We start from the raw sequence: 12,495 nt of genomic DNA, 5'->3' as shown, positions 1-12,495 counted from the left end.
CTTTATTATGAGACTTCCTCATTTCTGTTGATTTTTAAGTGCTAGAACTGAGTTATGAAGTAATTTTCACTCATATGCAGCCATTTCATTTTTAATGTGTATTTTACTCAAAGCAAAAGGTGTGTGCAGAGTGCATATATAATGAATTACAGGGATAGGGCAGATTAAAAATCTGAGCAACATCCTTGGCTCAGTAAGACTTTATTGATAAAGAGAATTCCTTCAATTTCTCAAAAGATTTCTTGAAGTACATTTTTCAGATTTCATGACTGTTGTTGTTGTCATGGTGCTACCACTTACTAGCCAATCAGCTACCCCTTTTGCTTTTATAATGCACGCCAACCCTGGCAGAAGGAGACCAGCTACTGTGTATGAGTCCTCAACCTGGGTTAAGGTCCATCTTCTGTTCTCTCATGCCCTGTGTAACTGAATATAAACAAAAGTTGATAGGTAAGAGGACTGATTTCTTGGCTTCTATTGGGGCCAAGGACATAATTAGGGGACTTTCATTTTCCAGGCAGATACTGGCAGAATTTGTTTGGGGCTACTAATTGCCATCATTATAGTTCAATTAAGTAATTTATGTGATCTGTTCCCTACAAGTGTTCCTCTTATAGTTGTGTTGCAATCCTTCAATGGTTGCAAATTATCTTGAGGTTTTTGGTGTGTTAAAAAACCAATAAATTGGGTTTTTAAAAATATTTGGTGTTAAATAAAAGCATTAGATAAAGTGGCCCATTTCAGAAATGAGGGACTATACCATGTACACACAAGTGGATCTGTTCTACATTATTACCACATTGCTTGGACAGTTGGCCTACAGTGAAAAATTATGCTTGCTTCTACAGGGGTGGTGGCCTTGGCCTCGTCCTGGCTAGTGCAGGCTTCGGGATGCTGACAGCACCCATCATGGAACTTCACAACCAGAAAGGCTACTTCCTTCACCATGTGATTTTTGCTTGTTGCACCCTCATCTGCATCATCTGCATTCTCCTCTTGCCAGAGAGCAAAAACCAGAACCTGCCAGAGAACATTCCAGATGGTGAACATTATACCCGGCAGCCTCTCCTACCCCATAAGAAGGGGGAACAGCCCCTTCTGCTGACGAACTCCGAACTCAAAGATTACTCTGGCCTCCATGATTCAGCAGCCGTGAATGACGGGGTGACCGAGACTGTCACTGCTAATGGGACGAAAGCTATGTACCTGGCGGCGGGAGGAGGAGGAGGAGGAGGAGCACTTAGCTGTGGAATTGCTTCTCGTCCAAGATTTACAAACCAGTGAGAAGAAGGGATGGATACACAGGGGAATTAGATCTGCTGCTAAAGCCACTTCTTGTAGGAATCTGTGATGGGGGTACAAATTGCTTTGGGCACAGTTATGGGGGGAAATGCATCTTCAGAGAAAAACTGGCTGGGGATCACTGTCCATCTATTTTCTTCCTGCCATGAAATGGTTCTATTTATTTTTATGATTTTTCCACCATGAAGCACTTTATTGTTCTTCTTCTCTTGTTGACCATAAACACGAAGCCATGTTACTTTCAAGAAGAGCAGCCATTCCAAGAAAGAAGTCATGAGATGTATTTTGTGGTATGGTTTTGGTTTCATTTTATTGTTTATTTTGTGTTTTTACTGGAGGTATGAGGCATCTCTTGCTGCAACAATGAATTCATTGGCTACTGACATTTTGATTCAAACTTTTTTTTCTTGATCTCTCCAAATAATCCAATATTTCCTCCTTCCAACCCTCCTCATCATCCTTACTGTGACAGTGTGCACATAAAGCTAAATCCCAACTGTGTTTAAGTAGCAGAAATAAAAGTTTGGATCACAAGCCCTAGGGTATATTTAACAGCTCTTAATTTAGAAGTTGAGGAATCCACATGTAAATTGCTGTTCACAGTCAAAAACAAGGAGGTAATTTTTTTCAAAAGGAGGTCAAACAGCTAGGCTTTTAAAATGAGAGACATATTTATTAATGATTCTTTTAAATGTTTGCTAATTAAGAAGCAGCAGCAATTTCAAAAGGCCCTACTCAGTAGTAAACAGTATCAAGAATGATTTTTAACTTTGAAAGAAGGAGGTAGTGCTTTTTAGAAAAGTATCTCCAAGCTGATAGGAGGAAAATGATGGCAAAATAGTTACTGGTTGTTCCAGAAGCCATGGGCTGGGATTCTAGCCAGTCCCAACATCATTATCACTTGTGCCCTTGTCCTAATGAATGTTTGATTTTGATGGATGAGAGCAGTGACTTAAAGGACAAGTTTAGGGGAAAAGATATGGGGAAAAATGGGAAGCAAGCAGTTGAAAGGGCCCCTTTAAGAAGAGATTGGAGCACTCTTCATCTGAGATCTGGAATAGAGTTTTTCTAGGTTGCGTATGGTCAACCAGCTGCCCTTTTTACTATTGAAACCTATAGAAAATGGCCACCATAAGTGCACCAACACAAAATCCCAAGTGCTCTTGTAGGATTCTTCATTTTTACCCTACAATAAATAAAAGCCAAGACCCATATGATCACTGGGGCTAAAAACAGATTCTTAACTCCCTGATCCTAAATAAACCTGAAGGTAACTGCTCTTGAAACTCAGCAGGATCTGCTTCTGCATAAACTGTGTTTAAGAGCACCGTGTTAATGAAAGAGAATATCTCTTCCTTCCTCTTCCCCCAAGAGTCATCAGTAATTTATGCTGGCAATTTAAATCTCTGCTCTTGCTCAAGGGTTGGCTATTTCAGCATTGCTGCTTATGCAAGAGTCACACAAAGCCAGCTTCACGCAAGATCTGAACTTGTGGCTAGTTTGCATCTAAACTGTTTGTACTCCCTTTCCACTAACACCATGCATTTGAGATTGATTGCCGAACCGGACTGCCATTTAAATGAACACAGCAGCCAATGTGGTGATGTGTATTGCTCTTCACATGCTGGTCATTTTGTTTGATGTATATCTTGCATTTGTGAGTAAAGCGATAAGGACCCACTTTTGTGCACCCCTCCTTGTTATGCCCCTTTCTTTCTGTATATTGTCTGTTGACTTCTGTGTATCTTTTTCCTTCTCCTGTCAGGCTTGTTTTGTGTGGATAGGCCTGCACCCAGTAGCAAGTGTCACACAGCCTCCAATGTTGACTGGCTACTTGATGGGCAAAATGGCTCTGCAGAAGAGATGAGATTTTGATATACTTGAAGAGAAATAATGTCATAAAGCTGCTAACTTTCATTCACAGGATGAAATGCTTGGGGAAATCCTTTGTAAACACTTTGGGGGTGGGGAGGCAAAGATAAAGCAATTGGGTTGTTCAGTGTCATTATTATGGATTTCCCCCTCAGTTGCTACTGCTGTGTTCACCTCAGTAGGACTTGCTTTTAAAAATGTGAGCCCAGTCTATTTTGCACATTCTGGTTACCTGTCTGGTTTTAACAACATGACCACCTCTCCTCCATTATTAGTTAATATCCCGTACATCACATTGAGAAAATAAGGCCCTTTGAATTGTGCAGTATTCATGTGCCAAATTTGTGTGACGCCTTTTGCCTTTTATATGATGCTTGTTATAAGCGATACATCAGGAACAGCAAGTTTCTAGTATAAATTTATTTTTCAGTGGAGTGGGGCCTTGTGTTTTTTGGGGGAGGGATTTATTATTGACATCCAGGCTCCAAGTTGACACCGAGCACTTTTGCAATCTGTATGCTATGGAGTGTCTTTTTTAATTCCCCACTTCTGTACATATAGTCTTTACTACAAACCCTGTTGACCATGCACCAATATAGGGAATTTCTTGCATTTTACCATGGTTAAAAGTCCCTGTTGTGTTCATTCTGTCACCTGCAACGCTCACCACTTTCTGATGTGATGCTCCTTAACTTTACAGACAAGCAGAGAAAGAGGTAACATATTTAAATAATGTATACTGTAAGGTGAGAGGAGCACTTGGTGATTTTTTTTTTAAAAAGGTTTGTTTTAAGAATTTGCTTTTTTATTATTTTGGTCTGAATCCGATATTTGGAATTAATGTGTTGTTATTCGTGCCCAACTTACCTTGCAATTTGTCTCACTGAAAACCATCAGTTGAGTCCTCTCAGCACTTTTGTTGAAGGTAGTTTTGTAGAACATTTTTCTAACAAATCATATTGCACACCTAACTCAAATTACTTCTTGATGAATTAGGCAGGCATAAAATTATCTGCGGGGCCAGAGGACTCTCCTGAATGTGCTCAAGTGCAGTCCTAGATAAATTGTGAAGGCTACTCATAGAGCTTGACCTGCCTGAGCCTTGATCCATTTTCAGGGACCCTCAGATGTTTGTTACAGTTGTGGTGGGCCTCTGTTGTTATCTCCTCCGATAATTAGTTGCATGTTGCTGGAGGCTTGCTCACAGCAAACCAAAGGCAAGATTTTTCCATAGCATCCCATTCAAGCATTCTTGTTAAGACTAGACCACTAGATGCTTGGCCCCTGGGTTGTTTCTGCTACATCAACTACATATTGCAGCCTATCAAGCATTTGGGCAGGTCTTCTGTTTTTACATCTCTAGCATCATCCATAGATGTTGGTGGTCCCTGTTAGACCCTGATGTAGAGCTGATTGCATGCACACACACCAGAGGTCTGTAGCTTTGACAAACTCAGTCAGGCAGCCACACAGGACTTGGCTATATTTATTTTATCAGGGTTTATTCTAGTCACAATAAATTACAAGGCAAACTGGAAGCATTCAGATGTTTTATTCTTTCCAGTGTGTGAAAAGTTGCAGGTATGTGGTGTACAGTTTCATTCCTCTTGTTAACTCTGAAAAACGGGTGTTACAGTCTTTCTGTTCTTCAAAACTGAACAGAGGCCAGCAAGAATGAGTCATATACCACAAGAATCCATTCTCCGTCATACCTTTCTAGCACTGCACTGTCTCCAACTGGGTGGTATTTCTATCTTTTTCTCCTGTCCTTTCGAACTGTAAGCCAGCTTGAATGTTCAGTTGGAACAGAATGGCAATACATGTATTAAAATAGAGTAAAAAAAAACATTAAAAATATTTCCCTTTAATAGGAAAAGATTGATGAAATGGAACACTGTCACCCATTGAAGATGGGAATGGGAGTGTGTTGTTTGGCCATTCCTTTCAATGGGTCTAGGTTCAGCAGAAGTGGTAGGGGACCTCTGTCCGCACATATACTGCAGCATGGATATGGTTTTGGCATGATTCTACTGTTACTGCCATACCCATTGTACACTGTGAGAATGGTTTGAATTCTCCATTAAAAATAATCATTTGACACTTATCATGTATCTGATGCCATTTTTTCCTGTGGTGACTAAGCAACGATACATCAGTGCTACAGAAAAGTGCCACTACGGCCTTTCCCTGCAGCAGCCATGAAGCTTGACAATCTGCAGAACAACAGAATGTGCTCAGGCAGATCAGCTTCGGCTGTATCACCACAAGCTGTTGCAACAGGGATATGCAAAAGGGGATGGACACACTCTAGTTGCAGATTTCAAGACCAGCTTTAGCACAAGAATGCCTGGAAACTGACTGCTACAGAACATGGATCAAATCCTTGGTTCTTGCCAGGTAATTCTAAATGGCATGCAATGTTTGGCAATTTCATAGAAAACCAAAGGATAGATCTTGAGAACCAAGGCAGCAGACCTTCCAGCTCGGAAGCTCAAGCAGGCTGCCTGGCCCTGGGAGAGAGAGATAAGTCTTCATATCTATCCTAACAGGGAGAGCATCAGTATCTGTTCTGTCCACTTCAGTTTTTCTAGTTATGCTTCTGGTAACTCAAGTTCGGCTATTTTTTGTAGGTACATTTGTAGCCTTGAAAATAATTTATTGGAAACCTTTTTAATAGCAAGACAGCTCAGATCAAAACGGAACATTAAAAGACTTTCTGTGCCATTTGTACCAAAACGCTCTGAAAATGGTGTGGAAAGCCTTGTTATGGATGATTGTAGGAATGAATTCTTATGAGTATTCTGAATTGTTGGCTCTTTTTTTTATTATTATTACAACTATTTATGTTGCCAGATCCTAAAGCCAAACGAAAGAGAAAAAAAGTCACCAAACTCAGAAGTGCAATTAAAATGAACTCTGAATGTCATATCAAGTTGCATCTGTAGCTGGGACAGAAAGACAGCAAGTGTGGAGGATGGTTCACACTTGATTTTTAAAAAAATAAAGTTAACAAAACCTCATTTTTCAATGTACTGTGTGAAAACTTTTTGGAACAGAGTACTGTGCTATGTCTGTAGTGGGTGAGATTCCCGCCCTTTCCCTCAATTTCTGATGAAGTTTTCTTGACTAATTGTTGTTACTGTACTTTTTTTTTATCATGAGTAGTTGGTGCTTCTTCATAGCACAAGCTTAACAATCAACTACTGAAGAACAGTCTTAAAAGCTAAATGTCTGCATGATGTTACATCCGTTGTACCTACTGAACAACTTTGTATGTAAATGTACAGGAATAAAAGACGTTGCTCCATTATGTTTGGACTCAGTGCTCATCTGTCTTGTCAGCATTGCCCCATTTTGCACTGTTGCAGATGCTGCTTTACCCAAAGCTGCTTTTGGCTTTTCCACAAGACAACTATCATCTGAAATACAACATTTCTTAAGATCTATGCAAGACCGGGCAGCTGTAACTGCCCTACAACCCTTTTTCTGCCTTCCACAGAGACCTCCCTGCCCCTTGCCTTGCCAAGAATGCCCTGCTGAAATTCAGCCTGAAGGATTATTTAAAAATGAAGGAAAACAGCCATGTGAAGCCTTCAGTAGCTTTAATATACCTATTATACCTCTAAAGAGAATTCCTAAGAGCCAAACAAAAGAGTCAGGTATGATCTAGAGAAACTTATTGGGAGCTTTAGGCAAAGAATACTGGATTAAGTAGGCTTTGCTATTATCTAGCAGGGTGGATTTGAGTTTCTTAAGGTTTTGAGTACAGGTATTAGAGATTTGGAAAACAAAACACACACACTCTCCCTGCAGTATTAAATCCTGTCCCAAAACAGTAAAATGCCTCCAGAAATTATGCAACCATTCCGTGAAAATATTTATTATCCTGCCTTTATTGTTTTTACAAATAACTCAAGGTGGCAAACATACCTAATACTCCTTTCTCCTCCTATTTTCCCCACAACAACAATCCTGTGAGGTGAGTTGGGCTGAGAGAGTGACTGGCCCAAGGTCACTCAGCCGGCTTTCATGTCTAAGGTGGGACTAGAACTCTCAGTCTCCTGGTTTCTAGCCCAGCACCTTAACCACTAGACCAAACTGGCTCTGAAATAGATCTCTCTCTCCTAGAAGCTGTGAAAGTTAACTAATGGCATAAAGGGCACAATTTCCTTACAAGCCTGTGTTGTGTCAATCAGATTAGCTAGTGCGTTTCTACGAACATTTTCTCCACTCTTCAGTCTGAAAAAAAGGTCCCTGCAATAAGAATAACACCTGCCACCTGTACTCCTTTCACTGAAGCTACTATAAACTAAGGAGTTCCTAACCTGGGGTCCACGGGCCCTTGGAGGTCTGTGGATACATTTTAGACTTGGATGGGCAAAACATTCCAACTTCATTTTCACCAATTTTAACTGAAATTTAGCTTGTCTTGTTATTGATTCAGTAGATGAATAACGAAGCACATACATTATTACATATCTGTTATTTTTTAATTTGGTAACTGTACCTGAGCACAAGTGTTTTCCTTTGTAATACAATCTATCTTTATGCACCGAAATAGTTTTCTGAGAAGGAGCCTGTGACTCAAATATCATTTCTGCCTCACCTCACAGATGTGCTTCTAGATGTGTCCCCCTTTCCTGGAAAAATGTAGGCCTGCTCACTGCTGGTGCTCATAAAATGTGAAAGTAGCCAATCAAATTGCACACCGTACCATTAAAAATTGCTAGGGAGGCTCATAAGACTGTACACTTACTAAGTTTTAAGACTTTCTCCTTGACTATGTTTGCTAGGGGTATTTATTCTACAATGAATCGGCTTCAAATTTGATACTTTCCACTGAACAGATTCACTTTACCATTGGCTGGATGTAAGAGAACTAGATCACTTATGGATTAGAAAGCTCAAAACAGAGCTATGCCAGATCAGGCAGAAACAGTAGGTGGCATCATCTGCCAAATGTTGCTGCACTTACTCCAGTTCTATACTCCCCCAGCAGGTATGTCCAAAGAGCTGGACACTTCTTTCCATTATATGTTTAGATTCACACTCTACATGGGTTCAAACAAAGCTAAATTAATGCATTTTGCTATCCCAAATACATGACTCAGTGACAAAAAGATCATGACATTGTTTTTTTATTTTCTTTAAAAAAAACAAAAGCATGAACAAAAATGTAACTATGCCAAGCTAAAATCTGTCTGGGAAAGTTACCATTTCCTCCTTGATCCGATTTTCTACAAGTAGTATGAAGCGGCTGTCAGTATTTTGAATGTTATAGCTGACAAAAATCTGTTTTTTAGTCTTGCTGGCTAAAATATAAACAAAGCACAAGTCCATCAACCTTTGAGGGAAGACATAGCAGAAATCAAATGCTATCATATGTGTCTCCCAGTTCCAAGCCCACAGTAGCTGACAAAACCTGGTCTGAGATCCTTACATTGGGGACGATTTCTCTACATAATGCTTTGAGAGTTCTTCAGGATAAAAAGTATATTTTGACGAAGAACTGATTTGCTTTAAATACCCCCAAGTGTTATCTGGGAAGCACCAATGTTATTTATAATAATAATGATAATAATATAATTTATTTTGTTTAATTTTTATCCCTTTATTATTTTTATAAATAACTCAAGGTGGCGAACATACCTAATACTCCTTCCTTCTCCTATTTTATATAATAAAACATGCTAAAAGATTGCTGGAAGCTCACACAGTTTATGAGGTTCTCATAGGATTTGGACCCTTAATTTTATTTTTGTAACTTTTATATCATGGTGTCCAGCACATAAAAAGGTTGTCAAGCCCAACCTATGTTATCATAGGTTTTTTCCACTTGCTTGTGTTAAGTTTTAAAATCCCATGCACATACATACCTAGTCTTTGAGCTAAAGAATTTGAGGTGTTGTCAGAAGCATTGCCAAAAAGTAAGGTAGATGCTGGAATGGAGTCCTGGAACGAAGAAGAGATTTTAGGAGCAATCCTGTGCACTCACACCTACACAGATCCTTTACTCAGAACAAAAGATGACCATAATTAAGGAGTTTTCCCCATTGGAGATACAATTTTTGCTTGAACCTTTTATTTAATGTTTTTTTTTCTAAAAATCTCACTCACTAAGTCCAAAGATGTATGAAAATAATAGAAGTGCTAAAACGAAGGGTCAGAGAACAGAAGGCTCACATCCAAGTTGCTTTGATGTCATTAATTTAAGAGCATGGGGTGCAAGTAGGGCCATACTATTTAACCAGATTAAACTTTGAGTGTGCCTACATACATACTCATAATTACCTTTCAGGCTAAGCAGTGTTATGCAGCAATAATAACCCATTTTCACTGTATTGAACTTTTACGTTTCTCCTGACATAATTCTTACTTCCATGTAACAAAGTGGACAGAAGCTTAGTTTTATAGATAGCTATTTCTGCTTCTTTCAACAAGCATTCCCACAGACTACTTTCTACCTACAACTATTCTCCCAACCTTTTCTATCTTACAAAGCATACTATCATGATGCATACATTCATCTGCGTGCCCTGGTTTTTCACTCTTTTTGTATTACTTGCACTTCTTCGCTCCATTTTCCCTGTCAACAACCACCTTGGTTTTTGATACATTAACCATGTTCCTGATTGCATCACACAATCTAGCTAATATTATCTGCAAGTCATTCAGATTCTGCCAATAACTAGGAATCATCTGCAGTTAAAGAGACACATACATTCACATCCTTTACCAATACACCTCTGCTGTCTGTCAGTGTGTGCTGGGGGAGCGAGGGGCAAGTAATGAAATGTGTGTTGCAAACCTTAGTATGTGTCTGCAATGTCACAATGCAAATACAAAAGGCTTTCAACAATCATTTTGGCACCATCATCGTTTAGGAACAGATGCCTATGCCATTGTCACAGCAAGCATTCCTTACACATTTATCTATGAATACTTTTACTGTATTCCTAGGCATAATCTGCTTCCGTCATGCATGTATGCCAACAATCTTTAGAAGCTCCTGTTAAAAAACTACAAAATAATTGGTACTTAATGTGATATAAAGCCTTCTGTGACATCAATACCAGTCTTCCTGAACGGCCCAAACCTGTGGCCCCTTGGTTTCGGAACCTAAGATACATTTGTCTTTTTTCCCTGTTCAAATGTTTTTGATAGAAATGTTTCCTGACATACAATGAACATAGCCTGGAAATTAGGATTGCATCAGAGTTACAGATCTTAATTGATAAGCATGCAAACCTATCATGTTATGGCTCCACTGAGATGAGAAAATGCATGTCTTGCATTCCCAAATAAGACAGAGTTGTAATTCTGTTTTCCGAATTTCCGGCACCAAAATGGGGGGGGGGGGTGTTCCCCCTTTGAGTGTAGCCTTCAGTGATGTACAAACCCACCTCCTAGCCTCCATAATGACTGCTGAGGCTGTCAAAGCAAGCTATCTCAGTGATCAAACCCAGGGTCCCATCCTGGAAGGGGAAAAAAAAAACCCACATTTTGGTGCCAGAAATTCGGAAAACAGATTTCCTGAAGAATCCAGCAAATGATTCCATTCACACAAACCACAGTGCAAGAAGCAGGGAGAAGGAAATGCAAAGGTATAGATCAGTGTTTCTCAACCTTGGCAACTTTAAGATGTGTGGACTTCAACTCCTAGAATTCCCCAGCCAGCAAGGCTGATGAGGAATTCTGGGAGTTGAAGTCCACACATCTTAAAGTTGCCAAAGTTGAGAAACACTGGTATAGATGACAACACCCTGGAGTCGACAACCAGGCCTGGTTCATGTCCATTTTTTGACAATTCGGAAGCGGGCTGTCTCTGCTCATTCATACAAAAATGATCCCAAGGGTTGTACCCCTCCTCGGGACCTTTCTGGGGTCTTTAAAGAATAAGAGGAGGGTGCGCTTTTCTTACAAGAACATTTTAAGGCCAAGATGTCCTACTCCTACCTACTTTAAGTAAGGACTAAGCCCGGAGGAAACACGCACAAAACTGAGCTGCGGCATGAGTTCCTTTCCACACAGCTCTGCAAAAAAGCCACGGATTCCACCTGCGGCGAAAATGGTCGCTAGGTGTGTGGGGAGCCAACCGGCAGCTACCCCACTTTTCAATATGACGGGCATCGTCTGCAGCTTCCCTTACCCCCGGGCTGCAACCCAACAGGAGAAACAGACCCGGAACTCACGCGGGGGGTGCACATGGCCACGGCCAAGTTGCTGAGCTCCGGGCCGTCCCCGACCCAAAGGAAGAGCGAGTCCTGCAGGCGCATGGCGTGGAAGTGCACGAGGTGTTCCGCTAAACGTCCGCAAAAATTGTGCAGCGAGATGCCACCTTCCCCGGCCGGCGCGGCGGGAGCCGAGACCCGCTCGGCAGCATCTCCTCTTCCCGACTCCTGCGCTTCCTCCATCGCCGCTCAGCCGCCGATGGCGATAGTAGGCGAAAGCAAGCGATCCCCGATCGCGCCGGTACCTCCCCTCAGCTTCTCGGTTTCAGTTGGCCAGAAGCGGGCGCCCACCCCGCCTTTTGCCTTTATTCCAAGCTACGGGTTTGACTTCCGTGGACGCCTTTATTTTCTAGATTTTTCATAATACCCTGAACCATAAAGGAATCACATGGTTTGGATTCACGCATCTCTAGCCACAACCACAGTTTAGCCCATCATGTTGTGCAAACCTAGCTTAAGGGATAGCAGCTAGCTCAAATGAGTTTTGGCATTTAAGTTGCAATCCTGTCCATACTTACTGCAGAAGAAATCTATGATTAACTTTTTTAACGCAATGTTCTGGGCATTTGGGATCATTAAAAGGACAGACAAGCAGATCATAGAAGAATTGGAGAAACCATTATTATTAAGAAAAGGGTGAGAACTCAGCTGATGAAATGATCTTAATCTCAGTAAAGGCTAGGGTTACCTGATGTCCAGTAAAAGGAGAACATATCCTCCTTTTTGTTTTCATGTCCCCCATCTGGCAGGCATAGTCTTAAAATCAAATGTCTGGCTTTTTGAGAATTTTGTTTTTTTCAAATTTTGGACTGTTTTCACAATGATAGTCATTCAAACTTTCATGTATTGTGACCTTGTAAATTGTCTGCTGCTTTCTTTCCCTTGTCTGTCAACAGACTTGACAGCCTAGATTTATGTTATTTAATTTATTTCCTGATTTCAGCAATCAGCTAAAATCCAGCCCCTTCAAATCTATGGTCACTTTAGTCTACATGACTTGCCATATGTTTCTGCGGTAAACTTTGGAAAGTGTGATGTCATCGATTCTATATAATCACTTGAAAATAAAGCTTTGCTGGAAAAATACTGC

At 40.6% G+C, this 12,495-nt stretch overlaps 2 protein-coding genes across 4 annotated transcripts in view; one reads left to right on the top strand and one right to left on the bottom strand.

The window, feature by feature from the left end:
• Positions 1-6,484, top strand: part of SLC22A23 (solute carrier family 22 member 23) — a 106,335-nt gene extending 99,851 nt beyond the window's left edge. For both annotated transcript variants that reach the window (XM_063298830.1, XM_063298829.1), the window contains one exon: positions 849-6,484. In XM_063298830.1, coding sequence (XP_063154900.1) covers positions 849-1,284 — 436 coding nt within the window. In that variant the 3' untranslated portion in view covers positions 1,285-6,484. The remainder of the gene's footprint in view (positions 1-848) is intronic.
• Positions 931-11,623, bottom strand: PSMG4 (proteasome assembly chaperone 4). Of its 2 annotated transcripts, none has more exons than XM_063298832.1 (3): positions 11,367-11,623; positions 9,051-9,126; positions 931-1,020 (listed from the first exon to the last, which is right to left on the bottom strand). In XM_063298832.1, exons 1-3 carry the CDS (start codon positions 11,586-11,588, stop codon positions 980-982), a joined length of 339 nt encoding a protein of 112 aa, XP_063154902.1. In that variant the 5' UTR covers positions 11,589-11,623; the 3' UTR covers positions 931-979. The 2 variants fall into 2 exon arrangements, with proteins under 2 accessions (XP_063154902.1, XP_063154901.1); XM_063298831.1 differs by lacking the exon at positions 931-1,020 and adding an exon at positions 8,311-8,486.
• Between the last annotated feature and the right edge of the window lie 872 nt (positions 11,624-12,495).

Source organism: Candoia aspera, chromosome 3 (assembly GCF_035149785.1).
Source record: "Candoia aspera isolate rCanAsp1 chromosome 3, rCanAsp1.hap2, whole genome shotgun sequence".
NCBI lineage: Eukaryota > Metazoa > Chordata > Lepidosauria > Squamata > Boidae > Candoia > Candoia aspera.
This window is presented reverse-complemented; position numbering and strand designations above follow the sequence as displayed.